Source organism: Trichoderma evansii (assembly GCF_050947405.1).
Source record: "Trichoderma evansii strain SZMC 28006 chromosome Unknown GGI43scaffold_63, whole genome shotgun sequence".
In the NCBI taxonomy this organism is placed as follows: domain Eukaryota; kingdom Fungi; phylum Ascomycota; class Sordariomycetes; order Hypocreales; family Hypocreaceae; genus Trichoderma; species Trichoderma evansii.
The window spans coordinates 1-23265 of NW_028145143.1; the positions used below are offsets into that span (position 1 = coordinate 1).

The 23265-nt window shown below is 36.0% G+C and overlaps 7 protein-coding genes across 7 annotated transcripts; 4 read left to right on the forward strand and 3 right to left on the reverse strand.

Annotated features, from left to right (window-relative positions):
• Positions 1-1535: 1535 nt before the first annotated feature.
• On the reverse strand, positions 1536-2404 carry GGI43DRAFT_419511 (putative GNAT family N-acetyltransferase). Its single transcript, XM_083207690.1, has one exon. The coding sequence runs from the start codon at positions 2293-2295 to the stop codon at positions 1741-1743; it is 555 nt and encodes a 184-aa protein (XP_083054946.1). The 5' UTR covers positions 2296-2404; the 3' UTR covers positions 1536-1740.
• Positions 2405-2853: 449 nt separating this feature from the next.
• Positions 2854-3382, forward strand: GGI43DRAFT_419513 (uncharacterized protein). Its single transcript, XM_083207691.1, has one exon. It carries the CDS (start codon positions 2906-2908, stop codon positions 3299-3301), a length of 396 nt encoding a protein of 131 aa, XP_083054947.1. The 5' UTR covers positions 2854-2905; the 3' UTR covers positions 3302-3382.
• A 3496-nt stretch (positions 3383-6878) lies between these two features.
• Positions 6879-7583, forward strand: GGI43DRAFT_389117 (uncharacterized protein; the record flags this gene model as incomplete). The annotated part of the gene is made up of 1 exon (XM_083204147.1): positions 6879-7583. The coding sequence occupies one exon, from the start codon at positions 6879-6881 to the stop codon at positions 7581-7583; it is 705 nt and encodes a 234-aa protein (XP_083054948.1).
• A 1131-nt stretch (positions 7584-8714) lies between these two features.
• GGI43DRAFT_433364 (RTA1 domain-containing protein) lies at positions 8715-10743 on the reverse strand (the record flags this gene model as incomplete). The annotated part of the gene is made up of 4 exons (XM_083209735.1): positions 8715-9459; positions 9526-9777; positions 9850-9986; positions 10712-10743. 4 exons carry the CDS (start codon positions 10741-10743, stop codon positions 8999-9001), a joined length of 882 nt encoding a protein of 293 aa, XP_083054949.1. The 3' UTR covers positions 8715-8998.
• A 1921-nt stretch (positions 10744-12664) lies between these two features.
• Positions 12665-14239, reverse strand: GGI43DRAFT_419517 (Zn(II)2Cys6 transcription factor domain-containing protein). The gene is made up of 3 exons (XM_083207692.1): positions 14059-14239; positions 13502-13955; positions 12665-13439 (listed from the first exon to the last, which is right to left on the reverse strand). Exons 1-3 carry the CDS (start codon positions 14146-14148, stop codon positions 12841-12843), a joined length of 1143 nt encoding a protein of 380 aa, XP_083054950.1. The 5' UTR covers positions 14149-14239; the 3' UTR covers positions 12665-12840.
• A 463-nt stretch (positions 14240-14702) lies between these two features.
• GGI43DRAFT_433366 (RTA1 domain-containing protein) lies at positions 14703-15642 on the forward strand (the record flags this gene model as incomplete). The annotated part of the gene is made up of 2 exons (XM_083209736.1): positions 14703-14880; positions 14954-15642. The coding sequence occupies 2 exons, from the start codon at positions 14703-14705 to the stop codon at positions 15640-15642; spliced, it is 867 nt and encodes a 288-aa protein (XP_083054951.1).
• A 1444-nt stretch (positions 15643-17086) lies between these two features.
• Positions 17087-19837, forward strand: GGI43DRAFT_433371 (glycoside hydrolase family 78 protein; the record flags this gene model as incomplete). Its single annotated transcript, XM_083209737.1, has 2 exons — positions 17087-17395; positions 17573-19837. 2 exons carry the CDS (start codon positions 17087-17089, stop codon positions 19622-19624), a joined length of 2361 nt encoding a protein of 786 aa, XP_083054952.1. The 3' UTR covers positions 19625-19837.
• Positions 19838-23265: the final 3428 nt, after the last annotated feature.

The window sequence follows — 23265 nt, forward strand, 5'->3', positions numbered from 1 at the left end:
TATTTTAATATTTAAATATATAAATTTAATTATATATTTAAAATATAATTTTTTTTTTATTTAATATTAAAAAATATTATTTTAATTTTTTATTTTTTATTTTTTTTTTAAATAAAACTTTTAATTAATTTTTAAATTTAATATAATTTATAAAAAAAGTTATAATTTTTTTTTTATATTATTATATTATTATTTTTTAAATCTTATAAATATAATTTATATTAGTTTTTTATACTATTAATAAGTTTTTTTTTTATTATATAAATTTTAAATTTATTTATATTTATAATAGTTTTAAAATAATTAAAGTAATTTTTTATATTTATAAAATAAGCTTAAATATTTTTTAAATTTTTATTAAATAATACAAGTATTTTTAATTTAAATATTTCTTTTAAATTTTATTATTATAAAATAATATTAATAATAAAAGTAATAGTAATTACTGCTAGTATAAGTATTATTATATTATTTTATATTTTCTAAAGCTATTTTTAAAAGTTAATAATTATTTAAATTTACTAGGTAATAATAATTTAAGCTGTATTTTATTATTATTATAAATTATTAATAATTTACTAATTTATAATATATTAAATTTTTATTTATTATATTAGTTTTTTTATATTTATTAATTAAATTATAATATTAACTTTTACTTATAATAATTTTATAAGTTTTTTATTAATATTATTATTTATTTTATAATTAAATATATTTTTTAATATTATTTATAAGTTTAGTAATTATTTAAATAAAAGTTATTAATATATAATAATTTAATTACTAGATTTTTAAATTAAATTAGTAATATAAAAGAATTTTTAAAAAATAAATTTAAAATTTAAGTTTATATTAGCAGATAAGTTAAAGGATTTATAAGTAATAGTAATAAATAATAATAATTAATTATTATTAAAGTTAATAAAACTTAATAAGTTATATTTTAATTATATTATAATTAGTATATTAATAACTAGTTATTTAAATTATTTTAATAAGTATAAAGAGTTTAAATTTATATATTTAGTTAAATATTTATTTTTAATATACTTAATAGTTAAGTATATTAAGTGGTACTTGACTTACTTGATAATTAATTTTATTAAGTAATATGTAATTAGTGGAATAGTTTTACTTTAATCTGTTCTTACCCTGTAGGCCTGTTATTACAACTATAAGAGTTGGGTCGTAACACTTTAATTAATTAAAGTTTAATTATTTTATTTATTATTTTATTAGTTAAAAGTATATATAATAAATATATTTTTTTATTTTAAATTTTTTTTTTAATTTAATAATATTATATATTAATATATTTTATATAACTATAAAATTTTAAATTTTTTATAAAAATATATGTTAATATAATAGTAATATTTAGTCTTACCTGGAGGTGCCTTTTCTTAATCTTGAAAATAACCAAATATATGTAATCTAGGAAGGAAGCAGGGTTTCAGATGTCGGCTGACTCTATATATTATCATTCCACGAATTTCATTTGTACTTATATATTTTAAACTTCTTTTTATAATTATATGTGTATTAACTAGAAATAGGTAAAACTCCACTTTTCTGGATGCTAATTACGCCTGCTTGGATGCTTGATAAGCCACCCCTTTAACAATGGCACAAAAACTACATTACTTTATTCTAGTTCCACGTAGTGGCAATAGATCTTTTCCTCCAAGAGGATTCCACTTTCTTTGCTTGAAATAGCCACTGAAATATTTAATTTAACTAGACCATGCCGCCTTTGCCCTTCTTTCCCATCATGACTGGGCCGTCTTTGCTCGACCCAGACGTCAGAACAACCATCCCAAGGCGCTTCTCATAAGACTCCCGGCTTTTTTGCCCCGAGGTTCGCAGCATGGCCCATCTCAAGAAAGGCAATGTCTCCAACAACTCATTCACACAGTCGACCATCCACCCTCCGAGACCTTGGCCCTGATATTCTGGAATAACATAAAGGTCTGTGAGATATGCAAAAGTAATATTATCTGTGATAAGACGACCAAATCCGATCTGCTCTAGATGATTTGGTGATGGGGCAGCCTCCTCGTTAGAATTCGTCTCACAAGAAATGGTCTTGTCGATGGATGTTGATTTATAAAGACCGATGCAGAGAGAGTTATTTACAACTTGCTGCAAGATGTTATCGGGAAGAGCATTGGTCCAATATATGAAATCTTGCTGGAAGGCAGAGTTTATCGCAGGAATGGAGAGCAACTTTTTGTCTGTTGAAACCAGAAAGTCGCCCCGGCTCCAGTTGCAAGGGTGTGTGGGCAGTGACATGATGGAATCTCAGGCAGGAAACTCCAAAAGAACTTTCCAACAATGGATGGAATGCGCAAGCGAATTGTTGGTAGAGATAGCGGCAAAATCAGGCAGGCGATCCATTTCGACTCTTAGTGTCCAGTCCTCGGAGCGCTTACTCATCATTCGGGTACGCCTTTCCGTTGACTACTCCAAAGTAAGGCCTAGTGCTATTGGTATCCGCGGCCCTATTGGATCCCGTATTATAATCTGCCCGGTCTCAGCTCGCAGTCTGCTCCCAGTCATGGCACCGCAATAACGAAATTGTTTAGCAAATTTTATTCATCCTTCACCATGAAAAGCCTCGGTTGCTCTAAAATATCCTGCCGTGAGTTGGTTTAAAACCCTGGCATTAGTATTCGAGTTACTCCAGGCTGCTACAACCATAAGCAAAGTAACAGTTACAACGCCGAAATCATACGAGCATACATTGGCCTTCATTATGTCAGACTTTCTTAACAACGGGCGTTTTCCACCTATCAATTCCTCTACTCTCAACGATGTGACGTCTGAGGAACGGTCCAGCGCCGTCAACTTCGTCAATCGGAATAACTTTGTGTTTGAGTTCAATGTCGAAAAAGTCATCTCAATGTTTCTTCCAGATGCCGCCATTCACCATATTGGGGGGGCAATTCGAGGAAAGGCTGAAATGAAAGCCTTTCTAGAGGATTTATATGCGAAAGTCTTTATTCCTGGTATCGGACGAAACGCAATGAACCACGTGGTAGATCGTGATGATGATGGCGTCATCGTAAGGTACCAGCAGCACTTGGTCAGGTATGCTTGGCCTAGTGATACAGAGGGTATCACTGCTGGTGAGGACCTGTTAAGCAATGACGGTCTGCCATCGACTTGGCATTTTGGAACCGTCATTGACCGTCTGAGAATGACATCCGAGGGCTGGAAAATTTTTGAGCGATACCTTGGTCCCGCGTTTAGAGACAATCGACTTGAAATTTCCAACGCTCCCAAGACGCTCGAATAATTACCCTTCTAGGGGAGGTTACACTCTGTATAGTATCTATATATATGTTAATGGGCCTTAATGGCACTACGTACAAGATGCTACAGTGAATAAAGCTCATCGTCGGCATGAATTCGCCACTCGGGTCGAGTGATAGGCCAGTGAGTGTATATTAGCTTTATCGTAATCATGATACTGCATTTGCGGACATCTTAATTCTTTGCCGCACGCAACTGACACCATTCTGATCAGCGTTGTGGACTTCTCGTCTTATTTGTTAGTTTATTTATTTAGATCCGCCGCTTCAAATCCCTTTCTGGAGAAGCTACAGTCCTAACGTCCGTTTTCACTTGTTCGTTCTCTCTACATAAACCATTCCGATGCTTGGAAACCCCGCGAATTGTCATTCTGTATGTCAAAGGTGTAGCCAGAAGTTGCCAACCGTGCGAAATGGAAGGGAAGGCGGCATTGGCAGTATTAAGACCCATCAAGATCGAGATAGCAATCGTGGTACGGGGGTCTCAATTTTACATTTTTAAGGGTTCCAAAGCAGCCAATTCGCAGTGGAATTGTTTGGTAATACTGCCTTAGTATTTGGAGTACTTTGGCTCTTGCGATCTGTCCCGCTTTTTCTTGAACACCTCGCCGAGAGCCAGTGGCACCGTTAGAACCGCTCAAAAGGACCTACAGAAAATAGAATTCATGTTTCACTCCTATAGCTGCTACTGAATTCCTCGCTAAACTATTTACTACCACTATCACACTCCAACCCGCAGTAGTTAATATTTATATTACATCCGCGATAATTTGCACTCACTTGACCTGAGGCGCCAATAGAAATGGCATAATAATCTTTATCTCGTCCACCAGAATATCCTTCAGCCAGCATGCCACTTAATAGAAGGGCGATCTTCGCGATGGATCTAAGTACTACTCTGTATATAATTACTATTACTCCGTATATACTTACCATTACTCTATATGCCATTCCTATTAAGCCGTACCCTCGGGACAGAGGGTACGGTGCTCCACTCCTTACGAGTTATAGTACGATCGCAAGCGGATTGACATGATTCGTAGCGGAAGTGCAGTGATATGCCCCGCATTGGGGCGGCTCGCTTGCCAATCACAGTAATCTGAAAATCTCCAAGACCCTTAGTCCTGGTGGATGTACAGGTCCCAGCAAAAGGCTCACGATCACAGCGGCCAGATGCCACAGCAGTATCGGTTTATCCGGGTTACGGTGTAGGGGTTAACGCCCTTCATATTATTTTCGGCTCTGTCTCTTCTGCGTTACCTTTCTGATTAATTATGAACTGAAAGATGAACCAAAATTGCAAAAAGCTCTTAAGTATTTGCCATCCTCCAAAAGTCATGGTACTCCTAGCTACGCAGGCTACACCTTTTCAGCTTGAGTATACTTGATAGCATATTATTGCTGCCACACGGCTTATACTCTAACAACACCACAATGGACTTTGAATATATCACAACTCTTGATGACGAAACCAGTGACAAGAGCGACGAGTTACATTCATTCCTGATTAATGACGCTATTTACAAAAAGTCTGGTAACTCTTTAATCGATAAAACGCGACATCATGTATTCTGGATATCTATTGGCGCCTCGTCATTGGTCTCGTTATGAAGAACATGGTACCTGTGCAGAAAACCAAGGATTGCGGCAAGACAAGAGCAGAGGCAATAGCTCGAGGGTGTATATTTGATGTTATGAGCTTTGCTTGGCTGCCGCCGGAGTGCTATGATAGCGATCTTGTGACGGAGTGGCATCAGCTTAATCGATGGAAATGGTATACTAGCATGGAAAATAGCAGTGCTGCGATTTCTTTGGATGCTGTTAGCTCAGGGGAGCATGAACGTCTCTATGTTTCTGACGAGTATCACTTTTTTCACTGCGTTATGATGTGGAAGAAGCTGCATCGTGCTACCATGGGAATAAAGGGAATGGACAGCTATGTTAACAACTATCGCCATACAGAGCACTGTGGAAGTATGTTAAGCATGATATATATAAAAAAAGGAAGACGATATAGATGTAGTCATTTTTCAAAAATTCCCATCATGCTTAATATGAATGTCAAAGTCATAGGTTTCCCTCTTTTTTTCATTTACTATCTAGGAATTATTGAGTCAATATTATAATTGAATTTCTTTTAATTAAAAAATTAAAGGAGGGTCTATCTGGTATCCAAGCAGGTGTAATTGGTACCCAAAATAACGGGGCTTGTAAAAAGGAGTACTGAAACTTAAAGCACTATAAACGGCACTAAATTATAGCACTTATCCACTAGATTATAGCGCTTATACACTAATTTACAGCGCTTATCTATTATATTACAGCGCCTATGCATTAATTATAGCACTTATTTGCTAATTTGTAATACTTATTTATTCAATTATAGTATATACTAATTAAGGTTAATAAGTAAGTTAATGTTAAGAAATAAGATTACGAGCATATAATGTTATAAAAGTGAGTAAGCTGATGTTATTAATAAAGTACATATGGTACTATAAGGAATTGAATTTAAATTTTTTGGTTTGACTTAGGTTAATTATATGCAGCATAATGTCCACTTTTTGGGATACCAATTAATACGCTTGCTTGGATACCGGATGGACCCTTCCTTAAAATAATGTCGGATGTATTATCTAAACGGCAGATATAGCCTTGAATTAAGGTCTGTATGGCGTAATATGACCCGACAGTACTAAGATTTTAGGGGCGGTCTGCTTTTCCAACACCGCATACTCGCCAGGGAATACCGAGAGCAATTCCAAGAGCGGCATTGTGAACAAGTCTTTTTGTACAGAGGCTTTTGGTCAGGTACTCCCAAGGTCCACACGAACCACCTTCTGGAGAGTATAAAAAGGGCAAGGCGTGAAGGAATACAAACTTCAATCTCTCGACATTTTTAACCACTCTTCTGTCACATAACAAAACCATTTTTCTCTAGCAAGTGCTTTGTAAAGCTTTATTACAGCATTAATGCAGTTCAACACTATTCTTTTCGCTCTCGTAGCCTCCCTCGCGGGATTGTCTGATGCTGCCCCTTCATCTACCCTCGCCGTACGCAACATCTTCCATGCCATCGAAGCTCGTATTCCAGGTTGCCCCAAGTCTATCTGCGGCGGCAGTTGTAAGGAAGTGTAAGTTAATAAAACATCTATTCAGTGTAGCGTTTACTAAACAGAAATCTTTTTTTAGTCGCCGAGGGGATGATTATTACTGCATCTAAGAGCATTCAATGATCCTCCGAGTAAGACATTTTAGGAGACACAAGGCAGAAATGAGGAAAGATTCAGCATTGGAAACACCCAATCATACAGGGCTCAACAAGCCTTAGCAGTGAGCCCAGGTGATAGTATATAACAACATAGTCATTAAAGTTAAATATTTTCTATATTCTTACTACACCGCGGACCGAAGGCATCTTTCGATATCACATTCAACGTTCCATCGGCTTGTAATCCTTATGTCTTAGATGCCTGGACTGGAAATCAATCCCCATTGCTAGTTTACAACCGAAGCATCGCTGGGTTGGACGCTACGCTTGTGCTAGCGACAAATCAGACAATGCTCCTAGCCTTCGCTCCTAGGCGGGAAGAAACCCTATATGTGTCTACGCTGTCCTCCAATATTGCAGGATTGCAGCTTGTGGATGGTCAGATCAGAGCAACAGTTTCAGATGGAAAGTCAGCATATGTAATGCCGGATGGTGCTCGAAAGAATATTGAACCCTCCAGCTCTCAATCAACTCCCTTCATTATGACTATCCAGTCATGGAATCTCACCATCGAGTCGTACCAGCCAGCTTCCGCTCTCCTTGACGTCGCGGGGACTCGAAAGATCGTTGAAGTCGGCACGCTAGAAACCCTTGTTCCTTGGACGAACATCTCTGGTGCAGAGCAGTTAAGTGGGATTGGGACCTACGAATCTACCTTTGACCTGCATTCGTGGCATGGCCCGGTTGTAACGAGTATAAGGTTCGGTCCAGTTTTCAGCACACTTCGTGCATGGGTTAATGGTCAGGTGATACCAGCAGTGGATCTAGCGGAGGCCGTTGCCGACATTTCGGACCTGGTTGTTCCAGGCTTAAACTGCATCAAGGTTGAAGTGACGAGCAGCTTGTTTAACACGGTCAAGGCGAATATTGGAGAGCTTACGTCCGCTGGTATCGCTCCTAAAAACACAACTCTCTACATGGAAGCGGAATGGGCTAGGTTCGGATTGACTGGCCCTGTGGTAGTTAGAATGCTACAGCAGTTAGCAGTCTCGTAAAGTATAATATGCTCCTGTAAATAAGCCCATAACTTAATTTATCTCGAGTATTAAAGATCATACTACATTATTACGAAGGCATAGTTTGAGAGTTCCTTAGTAGACGAGCAACTGACAACAATGGAGGGAGAACACTCTGTTGCCTTGCCACATGTCCTCCACAAAGTCCTAGTCTTCCGCGGTCTAGTTATCTCATGTGGACAGGATCGAGAACATCTCCAGTCACATCATTCGCTTGTTTGACGTGACCGGACGCTGTCGAATGGATACACAGCGTTCGCCCAGCGAGACCGGCAAGTGCTGCTTTATGCCTCGTCGAATATTTCTAGAGTTCATCCGTAAAGTCCACCAGCAGCCTTACCACGCTGCTCTGCGCCAAGATGCAGTCCTCGCACGCACCTCGCAATCATGATCGCGGTGAGCGAGAGGGGCTGAATATGATTGGGTTGTAGCGGCGCTGCCCCTTGACATTGTGGGGTTTGGGGGTACGCAAATTCGAGGTCTTGGATCGATTGGTGGTAGGTTTCCCCTTGAAGCTCTTGCGTGTTGCTCCCACTGTGATACCATACCCGCCTGTCCTCCCTCTTGGATACCACACTTGCTCTCTACCCTTCTCGACGAGCTTGATTTCATCGTGGGTTTCGCCTATGTTGAGTAGCTTGACAATGACGGCTCACTTCCGGCAGCATACTACAACGGCGTCTTATCAAAGTCATATCCTAGTCAATGTTGACCTCGCTTGTGTCAAGAAGCGGCTCGATGGTGACCTCGTACTCATTCGAAATTTATAGGTTTGCAATCATGATTTCGCTAACACGATACATGGATTGTCCTTACAGTCCAGGCCAAGTCGACTTAAAATTTCAAGCTCCCTCGTTTAAAGTTGGTGCGTGTATGGTTGCCATGTGTCCCAAAGCTTGCATTGACCCATTTGACATCTGACTATGATTGGCAGAGACCCTAGAGAAGTGAGCGGCATATAGGACGTTTGCATTCGCCATGATTATAATTCTAGATTGCAACAGTTCAGTCTCGTGGTTTCATATGAAAGGTTGTTGGAAGAGCGGGTTGGTTAATATAGTATGAGATTGAGCTCATAAAGCGTCTTATATTGATACAAAGGAAAATGCTGCATTGGCTTATAACTAATAGCTATTTTGATCAGAGGGGGAATTCATCGTTTTATGAGCTCTGTGACTAGGTCCGTGTTAGCCTAAGGGCTTTGTAAATTCCGGAAAAAGTCTAAATTTCAACGAAAGGGAAACTCCCCCAAGATCTCACTCTAAATCTCGCTCCAAGGTCAGACATGGAATTCGACCAGGATTTTCTTCCTATACATGAAACCCGGCATCAGCAGACCAGACGCCCCCTTCTATCCGGTGCCAAACCCTCCCTCTGCCTTGTGATGTTGGTATCTACGACTCAAGATGAACATACTCCAAAGAGTAGGCAGCCTCTTGATCCGTATAGCCAACCGTACCTATTATGGCTTTGCTATTAGGGAGTACCTTCCCTGGGTGAAAGACATTATAGAGTAGCACGACACTGGCCATAAGGCAAGAATCGAAGATATAGAGATAGATCTCTCTGCTCTGCAACACGCCATCCGTACCCATTACGTACTCAGCCAGGCGATAGGCTGATCGAATCATGATTAAAGTACCGACTACATACAGGACCAATAGAGCTTGGTTCCAGGGAACGGTAAGGGATATGGAACGTGTAGTCGGGCGATGTATGATCCGGTAGTGGAAGATACACGTGACAATCATGAAAAAGGCGAAGAAAGTAATTTGTATTCCTAGGCCGATGATGATAATGTTGTTGCCTAGATTTTGTTGGGATGGACTACTTGCAGATGCAAGTAGGCCGCCACCTACAGACACGAGCATAGAGTCAGCCGTCATTCCACGCGGCCTGTCTGACTTCTAGATGACGGTACCTGCGCTCTGAGAAAGAAAGGACAAGACGTCACCCAGAACGAAATATTTTGTTAGACGCTCGATTCTGATCAGCGAATACTGGGACGCATCCAAGAGACGGATCAGGCGGCCCAGAAGCATGTATATGGATGCAGCGAAGAGTGTTGGGCCGAGAAGCAGCAGAACGCTCTGGATGAGATACGGCATGAGGGAGTAGTGTGGAAAAGACTCCTTGGACGAAATCCCTCGTCCCACGTAGCCACCTATCTCAACTATCCATAAGGCACGATTAGATATGAACGAGAGGATGGATTGGAAATGTCAAGCAAAATGAAGACTCGTACAACAGCCGCCGATGAGAAAAGGCACGAAAAACCAAGTCCTCTTCCTCCAGATCTGCACCAAGTGGAGAAGTACCGACCCTCCAAATAATAAGGTAAAGGCAGCCGAAGCCGCGAATGACGGTTCATAGCGATAGAGACTGAAAACGGCCCCACTTGAATTGGCTTGCGTCATGTTGGTGGGCATTGGGAATAAAATGGAAACTAAGCGTGGCAAAAAAAAATATTGAAGAAACGTAACAAATGAAGGGAGAGTTTCCAACTTATATGAAAAAAGGGACTTCGTCAAAGAGTAGGTGATTAGCAACGTAAAGGAAATCTTTGATCTTGTCGCTCACCAGCTCGAATCGAGGAAGGCATAGATGGGGGCAATATTAGCTTATATCGTCTCGGGGACGAAACAGCCCTTTGGCGGGTTAAGTGAGATGGACTCTTTTGAACTGAGTGTATTGCAAATTGCGGAGCCATTTCATGCCATGAGTGAGCAGGGCTTGACTCAGGAGAAATCTTAGATTTCGGTTTCTTCGCATACTGAAACTCTGCACAAGCCGCATGTCAGGGCTTGCTAACGAGATATACGAAAGTGGGAGCCGATGGCACTTGTGGGAACTTCATCTGTAATATTGGCCCCATCTTTCCTTTAGATTGCATTCTAGCTTCACCAGCCTCATCAAAATGCGAATAAGTAAGTCTGAAAGTTGGAATAGCTGAGGACCCATGAGTACTACTTCTAAAAACGAATCTTGGACACGATTAATATTATTATTTCCTCTCTGCCGTCTTCAGTATGAACATACAGGCGCTGTGCCCGACTCGATAAGACATTGTAGTTAGAGGGGTGCGAGGCTCTTTAGATACTATATACCAAATCTCCTGCTTACCCGTGGTTCGTTTCATTCATGCAGGTACTACATCCAAGAACATCTGTATCCCCTCACCATTATAACGATACTGCCATAAGTACGTCAAGACATAATTACTCTTTTATTAAGCCGGGTGCCTCTAAGTAGCATAGACTCCCAACTTTCAAGGGATAGACCTTACGGCTCAAGGTTCATGTTGGCCGTTAGGTCGAGTTCGCAATCGGGCAGTGTAGTCACTAATGATTATTGTAAGATTTTTCTCGCGATGAAACTATACTAACAGCTGGATATCTAACTTATCTAAAAGAGTCTAGAGAAGTAAACTTATATATCTAGTTCAATTGCATGGGGCTGTAATGAATCGATGGTAATTTGTATCCAATTCGGTTTTAGTGGACTTGGATTGACAGCAATTTCCAAATATTCGGCGAGGCTGTTTTGGTTGGTTGGTTGGTTGGTTGGTATCAAGCTATTTCGGCTCTGCCTGACTTGTAAGCACGTTGTGGTGACCTTAGCAGTTAACCCGTGGCATCTCGGCAGTGAAAGAAGTGTATCTAGACAATATGTAGCTCTCAAACTTGAGGCAATATGTGACCCTGGTATATTTAGCTTAAAACTCGTCGAGACGGTCCGATGGTACATGTACTTACCACCACTCTAGGATCGTCGAAAGAGCATAGGCACCTAATCAGCTAGGGCATCTCCGTCCCATTAAAACCACCTCCTTAGCATGACTCGTAGTGCTACAGCGGAATACAATGTAGTATTAGCTCCATGCTAAGTGGCTTTAATACAATATAGCCATAACAGGACCAGCTTATGTGGCTTCCAAGGTTCTTTTAGAAAATAAGTGAGCCGCCTAACTATAGCGCTAACGTCGCTATAATGCAACCGCTAAGCCACTATATTACAGCTTTTACGACCCTATATTATAGCGGATCCACTGCTAATTCATAGTGGATATAGTGAGACGAATGACGACTTAAAAGCAGCTTGAGTGCTTTTTCTAATTAGACTGGATTCACGCTACATTACATAATGTCGATAATTTTCGATAATGTAGCTGTTAATGAAGCTGAATATCTCGTAGAGATCTGCTCTCTTGCACACCCTTTGCCGCTGAATTCACATTTTTTCGTACTCGACCGAGCAATCCCTTGAAAAACTAACCGAGGGAAATGAAGTAACAAAAACACCAGCCTCTTCATGGTGGCCAGACGGTGGTTTCCAACCCATGACAAAATACCGCACTTAGCTTTTACGTCGATGCGATTAGCGAAGAAAAGATTTGAGTGGAAAAAGGCACGGATTGTAAAAGAAATCGAAAGGATTGAGGTAATACCCACAGCGAGACAAGAATTCAGAGAGGGTGAAGTTAAGTTCAGGGTAGCGGGCAATACGCTTCAGAATTAGGTAATTATAGCAAAAGCCTAGGTTATGCAAAGCCTATGAAGTTGCGTTAACTATTTTCTTCTTTTTTGTTTGGAGGAATAAGCACCCTCTAAAATTAAATGAGCCACTGATAGTACGATTGTAAGTATAAGGAACTCCACTTTCGTTAGCTTTTAAATGCTTGTGGAGTCCACCAATTGCTGGGGAAGAGGAAAGCTATCGCTTCATACGACGCACGGACCGGACGGTGGCACTTAACCTATCCCCATAAAGACGAGTTTTCCGAATCTCTCGCTTTATTCGGGTGCCCTTAGACAACAACAACCCTCGCATAAATAAAATACCCGGTTGCGATAATATCAGCACTGCTTGTGCTGCACAATTTTATTTGAAGTCAAAGACTGGATAGTAAATTTATAAAAAAAAAAAAACAAGAAACTAAGGCAAGTTATAACCTAGGTAGTCTTTGGAAACGTTACACTGGCCATTTATAACCAAAATTATAATAATTAGAAAATGATATACACAATGCAGTGCAATTTTAATATAAAGGTGGTTTCTAGTTTTTTTATTGCTTGGTATATACTTATGTCCCATTATTACATTGTATACGAACTATATTCACACGTGAAAATATAACTATAGTTAGCTTGTCAAGTAACCCCCAATCATTTATAACTTAACAATAGAGTTAACAACCTCACTGCAGCAGTTTGGTACATTGAATCCTCTATTTATATCACGAGGCAACCCATCCAATCTGCTCAATCGGCCATTGGATCCACAGTTTATGCTGATTATCGAGCATATGGTATGCCCTCGACATCAGATGATCTCCCCAACCTTTCAACCACCACTGGTTGTCCAGTTTCTTGAGAAGCACACAGAAGTGGGCGAAAATGGCTACTGCCTCTTGAGTGGGCACCTCTAAAAAGGACAAAAATTCATCAGCCACTTCCCACACCCATACAAACACGTCCGTACCGTCCAATTGCCAGCCGCCTTCAAGAAGTCGGAAGGTTGCCCGAAGCTCAGACACGGCTGACAAATAGACTTTAAGTGTCTCTCGATTTGCGACTGACTCCTCTAGCCATGTTTGAAGTTTAACGAACGGGGAGTTATCAGAAAGATTATCTTGATATCCAGGTTCTATTTCCGGATGCATAGCCAACCACCTTTTCTGGCCATGAACGAAGAGCCTAGAAAGCGGCCCAGTATGGACTCTCTCACCCATCAGCACAAGTAGTGATTTTGTTCCCCTGAGAAGTGACATCCATTCGGGACAGCCGCTTTCCCCTAAGAGCAGTGAACCATATTCCCTTCGAGGACTTGCCAGAGCTGTTAAAGGTATTATTGAGATAAGATTATCTACACATGGCCATATTTGAAAAGTTACATACCAACGTAGATAGTTAAAATTGAGAACAAATAAAGATGTTCTGCTCTTTCTATAGGAATTTCAGACGTAATTGTGCCCAGTTCTTTCATTGCCTTCCGTGAAGCGACTTGATGATAAAATATGGCCTTGGATATATATAACGCCTTCTCCGCTGGACGATATGACGCAATGTGAAGAGCTGAGACGGCAAGGGTGGACAGCATTATGTAATCGCATTGAAGACCAATCTTCGGTATCGTAATTTTCCATAATTGCTGAAGTAGTGAATCATTTGACAAGGTGGAGTGCGTAACAATTGAAAAATTATGTAGCAATTCCAAATCGAGCATGTTTAGTTGTGGTGGAGACTGGGAGTTGTGTTGAATATCGACTCGACTCTCTGTTTGACCATGAGTGAAATCACACTGCACCGCATGTTTGATACAATTGCGGCACGATGGACGCCCTTCATCACACTACATGGAAGTTAGTTGAGCCGTGGTTTCGAAATTGACTTATCGCATTAATTGTGTCTGAGCATCTTTGATGGAGCAGCATCACCGGGATGATTGGACCTGCCTTAACTTTCCTCCGCTTGCACACCCGACATCCTGTCTTCGACTTTGGATGGGACCTTCTTGACAGATGTGAAGTACTCTCCGACTGCATCTCGCTGCTTCGAAATGAACTGGTACGTCTTGTCAGTCGAATTTGCGTGTACTGGGACTCGGAAAACTCGGAAAACCTGGGAACTCTCGCATTCTTACTCCGTATCGAGTTTTGAGTTTTTGGGATCGGACAGGGATCTGCGCCACCAATCATTGCTAGAGTCTTCCGGCTGAAGTGGACCCGCCGAACAATAGTACGGTAGTAGTGTCCGAGTTTTGCGACAGAACCCGAGCAAAAGCGATTGGTCAGCGTCCAGCTGTAACGGATTCTCTTGGTAAACAGTTGGTACAAATAAATAAATAGGCCTAGTTAACAACAAAATGGGCCAGATGTAATGCGGGAATATCTCAGCGCAGTTGTTCATTTTCTCCTTGTACTTACACCAATTCCTTAATCACAAGCTCTCACTCAGCAGTATCATGTGCATCGTTCTTGTCTAACTTCGCCAGCGCAAAAACGGCATTTGTGAAGGGCCTGAAACTGCCCAATCCGAAGCAAGCCGTATTAGTTACATGAAATCTCTGGAACTACGACATATTCGAACGAAAATAACGATGGCGGAGAGTAACAGTAGCGGGAATACGATTGATTTTAAACTTTACCGATACAGTCCTTCACTACCGGCAGCGATTGTCGCATTCGTGCTTTTTCTCTCCTTAACGACATGGCACTTGCTCAAATTGATTAGGCACAAGTCCTACTATTTCACTGCCTTCATCATTGGTGGATTGTGTTAGTATTGCTCTATAAATGAAAAAAAAAATAATTCACTAATCCTCAATCTCACTAACTCTTAACTTTCTAGGCCAAACTATCGGATACTGCGGGCGGATTGTCTCTCATTTCAACAATAACTCAATCCCAGCTTATTCTGTTCAGGCTATCCTCATTCTTATTGCTCCTGCACTCTTCGCCGCTTCTGTGTATATGATTCTAGGACGTGTCATTCTCGCAATACACTCGTCACACCTCTCTCTTATCCCGGTACATCTACTTACAAAAGCTTTTGTCTTGGGAGATATTATTTCTTTCACTCTCCAGGCTGCCGGTGGAGGCATTCAAGCTGCTGGTACTCTTGAATTATATCACTTAGGCGAAAAGATTATTGTTATTGGCCTGTTTATACAAATGATCGTTTTCGGGTTCTTCATTATTACATCAATTGTTTTTAATAAGCGTATTCGACAGCGGCCAACTCGGATGTCAGTGTCTGCAAAACTACCCTGGCAGAGGCATTTAACGATTCTCTACATTGTGAGCGGGATTATTCTTGTGCGAAGTATTTTTAGGGTCGTGGAATATTTGGGGGGGAACGATGGCTATTTGATCCGCCACGAAATATTTCTTTATGCTTTTGATTCAATTCTCATGGCTGGAGTAATGGCAATATTCTTGGTGTTCTACATCGACGATTTGGGCAAAAACGATGTGAAGGATAGAGAAGAATTGGATTTAAGCATTGGAAATTTACAGCCATGTACAAATGCATGCTGATTGAGTCCGCGTACCTGAGGATAAATAATCAGAGTGGGCTGTGCAGCATATATCAATTACTCGATTAGCCAATAAATGTATATAACACATCTACTGGAAAAGTCAAACATATTTCTATTTGCATAAAAAAAAAAATAGAACCAACAATTAAAGTAGAATCTAAAGCGATAGACTTGGCTAATTAATGTATTATAAAATAAACCATGGAATTAACACCTTTTTTTTATTTAATATGTAAGAGTAAATTTACTATCGGATATTAAATTTAATACTTCTTAAATAACTCAATAAACTGAAATATTAAAATTACTACTTTATACATTGCAATCTTAAATAGTTAACACATAAATTTAGCTCAGAAACTTGTATTTTTTTCCCACTTCCGCTAGTCAATTGAAGAATTAAAAATAGTAAAAAATAGCTACAGACACAGATTTTGCGAATATTTTAGCATAGGAAGTCGGTTATCAGATGTTTTTGTAGCTTGAATTTTAGCTGTATGCCTGATGAAGAAAACAATGTTTAACGGAAGATATTATCATAGGCTATAGGCAATAGTTTAACAAAGCAAAAGATATTTTTATTTCTCCATTTCTGTGTCCGAGCTGAACTGTCTCTTATAGAGGGTATTGCGTAGTTATGCTCCAAGCAGAGATCGTCCCTTCTTCAGTCAGATTCTTGTGACATATCTTGTCAGCTCAGTCTTCGATTCAATGCTGATACACCTCCCTGCATGACGCGGCTCTTGCAAAGCCTCACCGTGGCTTGACATGCTTGACTCCTGTAGGGTTTGGGCTAGATTTCTATGTAAAAGAATTAGTCTGGTTGGCTTATGTACTATACATATCTCTCTCCTTTTTTATTCGAGCTCATTTGCGGCACATGCGGATGAAATTGAGGGACAGTCATTTTTCAGCTGCGCCAACTTTGTGTCCATCTCCCTTGCACGCATTCCAGAAGGTTGATGATGGATTGGCCCCGTACATGACTCCCTTAGCTTATGTTAAGATACGGAGTACATGCGCGAAGTAAGTGACCAGATTGTTAAAACTTAGCCATGTACTCCGTATGGAACTTTCAATTGGCAATGTGTGGATCTGGCTGTGTATGTTAACGTGGCTTGGGTGAGTGGGCGACCCGCTATTCGTGATTCGCCACATAGCATCCCTACATCCTTAATCCAGACAGGCTCGTAAGAAATCCGAGGATTTCGTATTTCTCGGCCTCCCTCGTCGTCTTTGAATTTGGATTTTAAGCTTTATCTTAATTAGCCGGTCTACCTTGTGTGACAGTACTTACTGCTTTATGCCACCGGGGGAAGTGTAAAGTATATTATGATTTCCATGTTCCTCTTCTCCTGTAATAGGTCTCTTCTGCACACTTTCTCATTACTATAGTCTGTCTTTAAAGTTTTCAGCTTTCCCTCTCGCTCACGAACGACAAAATGTGGCCAAAATCCATATGGTTGGGCCTGGCATTGTTTCCCCTTAGTCAGGCTCGAGCGGTTCCGGAGCCTGCACAGCGACAGGATCGCCGGGCCGCCCAGGATACCGGCTTCTCTCCCAAGTTTATTTCCATTTCAGACGATGTGATTACCTTGGACGCAACCTGCAATTCTCCCGCAGTTCAGATACTTGATTATGGACACAGCGTGGAAGGTATCCCGGCATTCGAGATTGTATCAGCGGATGGAGATACCTCTACCTTTGAGATCACGTACGCGGAAAGCCGTACTGCTTTAAACGCCTATATGGTATAATGCGCCCACTCTCTGCTATGCGATTTGTTCCATCTAATCAAATAATTCTTCTAGTCTGACGGACCCCTCCCCCTCGCGGCAGTGATGGATACTTATCGGGTCAACCGATATCACGTCTCTGGACCAGGCCACATTTCAAATCGTCTTATTCAAGGTGCTTTTCGATACCAGAAGCTTAATCTTTCCTCCACAGGTAGCCTAAAGCTTAGGAATGTCGGCGTGCGTCCGACAATCGACACCACTGCGATCACGCACATGCCCGGCTCCTTTCACAGCGCAGATAACAAGATCAATGCCATTTGGAAGGTTGGCGCTCGCACGATTCAGATGACCGAGATTCCTAAGGACAGTATCCCGGATTTTTGGGAAGTCACTTCGGAAGGAGCTTTGGTGGACAGTCTCGCCCCGCAGGTTCTCGGGAGTGCGGCCGCCGCACAACTCCTGAATTACAATGTCGACTTCAAGGTCAAACCTGTCGTTGGTGGCTTCGGCTTCACCGTCCTGTCGGATACCTTGAATTCCGGTATCTATATCTCTTGTGACGTTATCAACAAGCACATTGCTGCCTACGTAGGATCCACTACGATCAACCAGATATTGCATCAAGCCCAACTACCGTCCAACCTCACGGTTGACCTCAACTCATGGCACACCGTTCACGCTTCTGTGGCAGCCACAGATATCAGAGTTTCTATTGATAGCATTCCTGTGCTGCAGCTCTCGCAAACGTCGCGATTCTTTGGTTCTGCCGGCCTTGGCACTTCTTTTGGCCAACGTGCCGTCTTTCGAGACTTTTCGCTAACAACCCCTACTGGAGACGAGGTTTACTCTCATACCATGAGAGACACCAGCTTCCTCCCGGATTTCTTTATGGGGGCTAATCCCAACGCTGCTGTTGTCGATGGCTCTCGGCGTGATCGTATCGCTTATACTGGAGACCTTGACATCGCTGGTGGAGCAGCGCTGGCAAGCACTCACAATGTAGAGTCTATTCTAGGATCGCTTAGCCTTCTCGGATCCTATCAGGCGATGCCGGGCTTCTTCATCCCGTCTGCCAAGATCCAGCAAAAGCCTCTAGCAAATGGTATTAATACGAACATTACCGGCTTGATCGGATATTCGTTCAACTTCGTGACAGCCGTCGCTTCAACATATATGCATACTGGTGACACCGCATTCGCTACGACATGGGCCCCGAAGATTAAAAAGATGCTTGACTGGGCAGATTCGCAAACACTCGAGAACGGGCTATTTAACCTGTCTGACATTTCTTTCGGTGGAGATTGGAATTACTACGACCCACCACAATCAGGGATTGTGACCAAGTTCAATGTTTTATACGCCTATGCTTTGCAAGAGAGCTTAGTCGTCCTTACTGATGGTGGTATTGACTCGACGGTCTATCAAAGGCGTCTAGAGAAGCTGCGCGAGGCCATCGACACCCAGCTATGGAGTGACAATTTGAAGGCTTACTTCATATCTGAAGGCCTCAAGACTGCGTTTGCGCAAGACTCCAATGCAATCGCCATCTTGGCTGGTGTCAACAAGAATTTGAGCCACTCTACAGAGATAATTCTTTCCACACTATCAACAGACCTCATGACCCCTGTTGGACCACATTCTTTCTCAAGCGGCGCGATATCCGCTGGTTTCCAGTCGTACATCAGCCCATATGCATCTGCATACCATTTGCGAGCTGCCTTATCCTCTAATGCTAGTGAAACGTCTCTCGAATTGCTTCACAATCTCTGGAGCCCTATGGCAGATACAGCCAATGTCAATTACACTGGTACATTTTGGGAGACTCTGGATCCCGAGGGACGGCCTGGGCTAGGACTTCCGACGAGTTTGTGTCACGGCTGGGCTGCCGGGCCCACTGCGGAACTGACCAGATATGTTTTGGGCGTGAAGCCGAGCCAGCCAGGCTGGAAGCAGTTTGTAATTGCGCCGGTGACTCTCGGACTTGAGATGGCTAATGGCACCGTACCTACTCCGAACGGGAGTATCAAGGTTATGTGGAGGTTCAGCGACACTGGCTTGCTACGTATGGAGGTCGACGCGCCAGCCAACAGCACTGGAATTGTAGCCGTGCCTACCCCTCTGCGGGTACCAGCCGAGCAGTCTGCCTTCACTATCAACGGACAGGATGTTACAGGACCGACATTCCAGGTAACGGGGGGGTCGAATTTCATCTTGACACAGGTCCAAAAGGCATATGCTTGATCACGGATCGTGTGGGGTCAGGAGTCGAGAGCCAGATCCTCCTGATGATCTTCTTGTCACGGAACAAGGATTATACAATAGGGGTGTAAAAGGCTTGGTTTTCTCTATCTGCAGCGGGATATCTGTTATAACTAGTACTAGATATATTTAAAGTTTAGGGTGGTTATCCCCTAACATCCCCCGGCTAAAAAAAGGATAGTGTCCTTATTATCCGAGTTTCTTTATATATATATAATATCCTTTCTTATCCAAGCTAGTTATCATTTTCCAGCTTCAAATATCTTTTATCCCAAGTTAAGTTTTTATAAGGAAATTTCTTTTACCTAATTATATAGTTATTATTTTATATTAGTAAAATATTAATTTATAATTATAATTTATTTGCTTTACTTGTAAATTACTTTTACAAATCTGTTAAAGATAATATAATTTTTTTTTTTTTTTTTTTTTTTTTTTTTTTTTTGTTAATTTAAAGTTTTTTTTACTATTATTTTTTTTTTAATTTTTATTTTTTTAGCTTTTAATTATAAGTTTATAATTATATTTTAAAGTTTTTTAATATTTTTTATTAAATGTTTAATTTAAGTTTTTTTTATTTATTTATTATATAATTAAAAGTTTTTTATTTATTAATTAATAACTTAAACTTTTTCATATTAAATATTAAAAGTTTTATTTTATAATTTAAAACTTTTAATTTATTAATTAATTATATAAGGTTTCTTTTATTAAATATTTTTATTTTAATAATATTAAATAAATTAAATATTATTATAAATTTAATTTTTTAAAATAATTTATTTTTAAAATAAAAAATTAGTAATTTAAAAAAAGTTATTAATATTAAATTTTTTAAATATTATAATAATTAAATTATATACTAGGGTTTTAATGTATTTAAAAAAAAATTAAATTATTTATAATAGTATTTTTTTTTTATTATTTTATTAAAATTATAAATAATTTTATATTTAATAAAAAAATAATTAAAATATTTAAAAATAAATATAATTATATAATTATAATTTTAAATATAAAATAATTAATTTAATTATTATATTAATATTATAATAATAATTAATTATTTAAATTATTTAAAAAATATATTTAATAAAATTTTATATAAAAATTTATAATATATAATTATAATTATAATTAATTATTAAAATAATTATAAAATTAATAATTATAAGTATTATAATAATTACTAGTAATATAATAATTACTTATTTTTTATTAATTTAAATAAATTATAATATATTTTAAAAAAAGTTATTTAATATTTTATTTTTATTATTTAATATTTTTAAAAAATTTAATAATAAATATTTTTATTAAATTAATATAAAAAATAAAAAAAAAGCTTTTTAATTATTTTATTTAATATATTATATATAAAATATATTATATATTAAATTAATATTATTTTATATTTAAAAATATATTTATAATAAATAATAAATATAAATTTAAAAATTATGTAAAAAATAAATATTATATAAAAAGTTTTAAAAAAAAATTTTTTTTTAATTTTATATATTAATATTTCAAATAAAAATATTAATATATTTAAAATTTATAAATATATTTTATATAAAATTAAAAAATATAAATTTTTAATTTTTAAAGTTTTTAAATAAATATTTAAATAATAAATTATAAAAAAGTTTATTTAAAATATAAAACTTATAAAATATTATAATATATTAAAAAAATCTTTTTAAAAAGATCTCTTATAATTTTATTAATAATTTTAATAAATTATTAAAATTATAATTTATATTATAAATATTAAATATAAAAAATTAAAAAAATTATAATTTATATTATAAATATTAAATATAAAAAATTAAAAAAATTAATTTTTAAAAGAATTATATTTTAACTTTTATATAATATATTATATATATTTTTATACTTACTTAATTATATTTTAATTTAAAATATAAAATTTTACTTTTATTTTTAAAATACTAGAAAATAAAAATAAGATACTAGATAATTTTTTTTTATATTTTTCCTAGGGTTTTTAATATAAATATTTAAGTATTATTAAATTATAATACTTACTTAATAAAAATTAAAAAGCTACTATTATAAATATATTAATATTAATTAGTTTAATATTTTAAAAATTACTTATTAAAATAATTTTTTAATTAAAAAAATTAAAATTTTATTTAAAAATTATTAAAATATTTTTTTTAATTTAATATTAAATAATATTTTTTTTTTTTTTAAATTTTAATTTAAATAATATATTATTATTTACTTATTTAATTATATTTTTATTATAATTTAACTTTTATAATTATAATAATAAGCTTACAAAATAAATTATATTAAATTAATTATATTTTAATAATTAATTATAAAAAAATTAAATAAATATTTTTTAATATAAAAATATATTAAAATTATAAGAATAAATTTAAAATAAAATTAATATAAATTTTATTAATTTAAAGAATTTAATTAAATATATAAATTTAATTTTTTATATTTTTTAAAATAATTTAAATAATTAATTATTAATATAAAATTAAAATTAAAATTTTATTTATTAAATTTTATTTATTAATAATATTATTATAAAATATTATTATTATTTATAAATTTTTTAACTTATTTATTAATATAAATTATAAAATTAAATTTATTTTTTAAAAAGTTTTTAAATTATAAATTTATTTTAAAAATTTAATAATTAAAATATTATATATTAATATATTTTATTTAAATAATTATTAAATTTATAAGTAATATTAAAAATAAATTAAACTAGTATTTTAATAAATAAAAATATTTAAAAAAATATTTTTAATAATAATAATAAAAATAATAAAAGTAATAATTATTATTTATTTTAAAATTAATAAAATATTATTAATAATTAAAATTAAAAATTTTAAATAATTAGTATAAAATTAATAAAATATTATTAATAATTAAAAATATTTATTAAATATTTAATAATATAAAAAAAAAGTTATTAAATTTAAATATTTAAATACTTATAATAAAAAATGTAATAATAATTTTTTTTAATAAAATTAAAATTTATTTTAAATATTTTAATTATATATTATTAAATTTAAAAAATATATATTTTTTATAAATATTATTTAAAAATAATTTAAATTTTATATAATATTAATAATTAAAATAATATAAAAATAAATTTTAAAATATATTTAATAAATATAAAAATTTTAAAAAAATTAATTAAATTAAAAATTTAAAAAAAAATATTTTATAATTATTATAAAAAAAAAAAATATTATAACTTTTATTAATAAAATAATAAAAATTAATAATTAATAATTTAAAAAATAATTTAAAAAAAAATTAATAAAAATAAAAGTTAATTTAAATTTTATTTTAAATATTAAATTAATAAAAATAAAAAATAAAAATATTATATATAATTTAATAATAAAATTATAAAAAAAATAAATATTAATTTTATAAAAAATTAAAATTATAAAAAACTAATAATAAATTTAAAAATTTTATTATTTTTTTAATAAATTAAATTATAAAAAAAAAATTATTATATTAAATAAAATTAAAAATATAATATTATATTAAAATATTTATTATTAAAAAATAGAATATAAATTAATATTATTAAAAATATA

Coding starts and splice junctions, on each gene's coding strand:
- GGI43DRAFT_419511 (XM_083207690.1), bottom strand. CDS start 2,295: ATGTCACTGCCCACACACCCTTGCAACTGGAGCCGGGGCGACTTTCTG.
- GGI43DRAFT_419517 (XM_083207692.1), bottom strand. CDS start 14,148: ATGCAGTCGGAGAGTACTTCACATCTGTCAAGAAGGTCCCATCCAAAG. Junction 13,956..14,058: donor GCAAGCGGAGGAAAGTTAAG/GCAGGTCCAATC, acceptor ACTTCCATGTAG/TGTGATGAAGGGCGTCCATC. Junction 13,440..13,501: donor AATTTTAACTATCTACGTTG/GTATGTAACTTT, acceptor TACCTTTAACAG/CTCTGGCAAGTCCTCGAAGG.
- GGI43DRAFT_419513 (XM_083207691.1), top strand. CDS start 2,906: ATGTTTCTTCCAGATGCCGCCATTCACCATATTGGGGGGGCAATTCGA.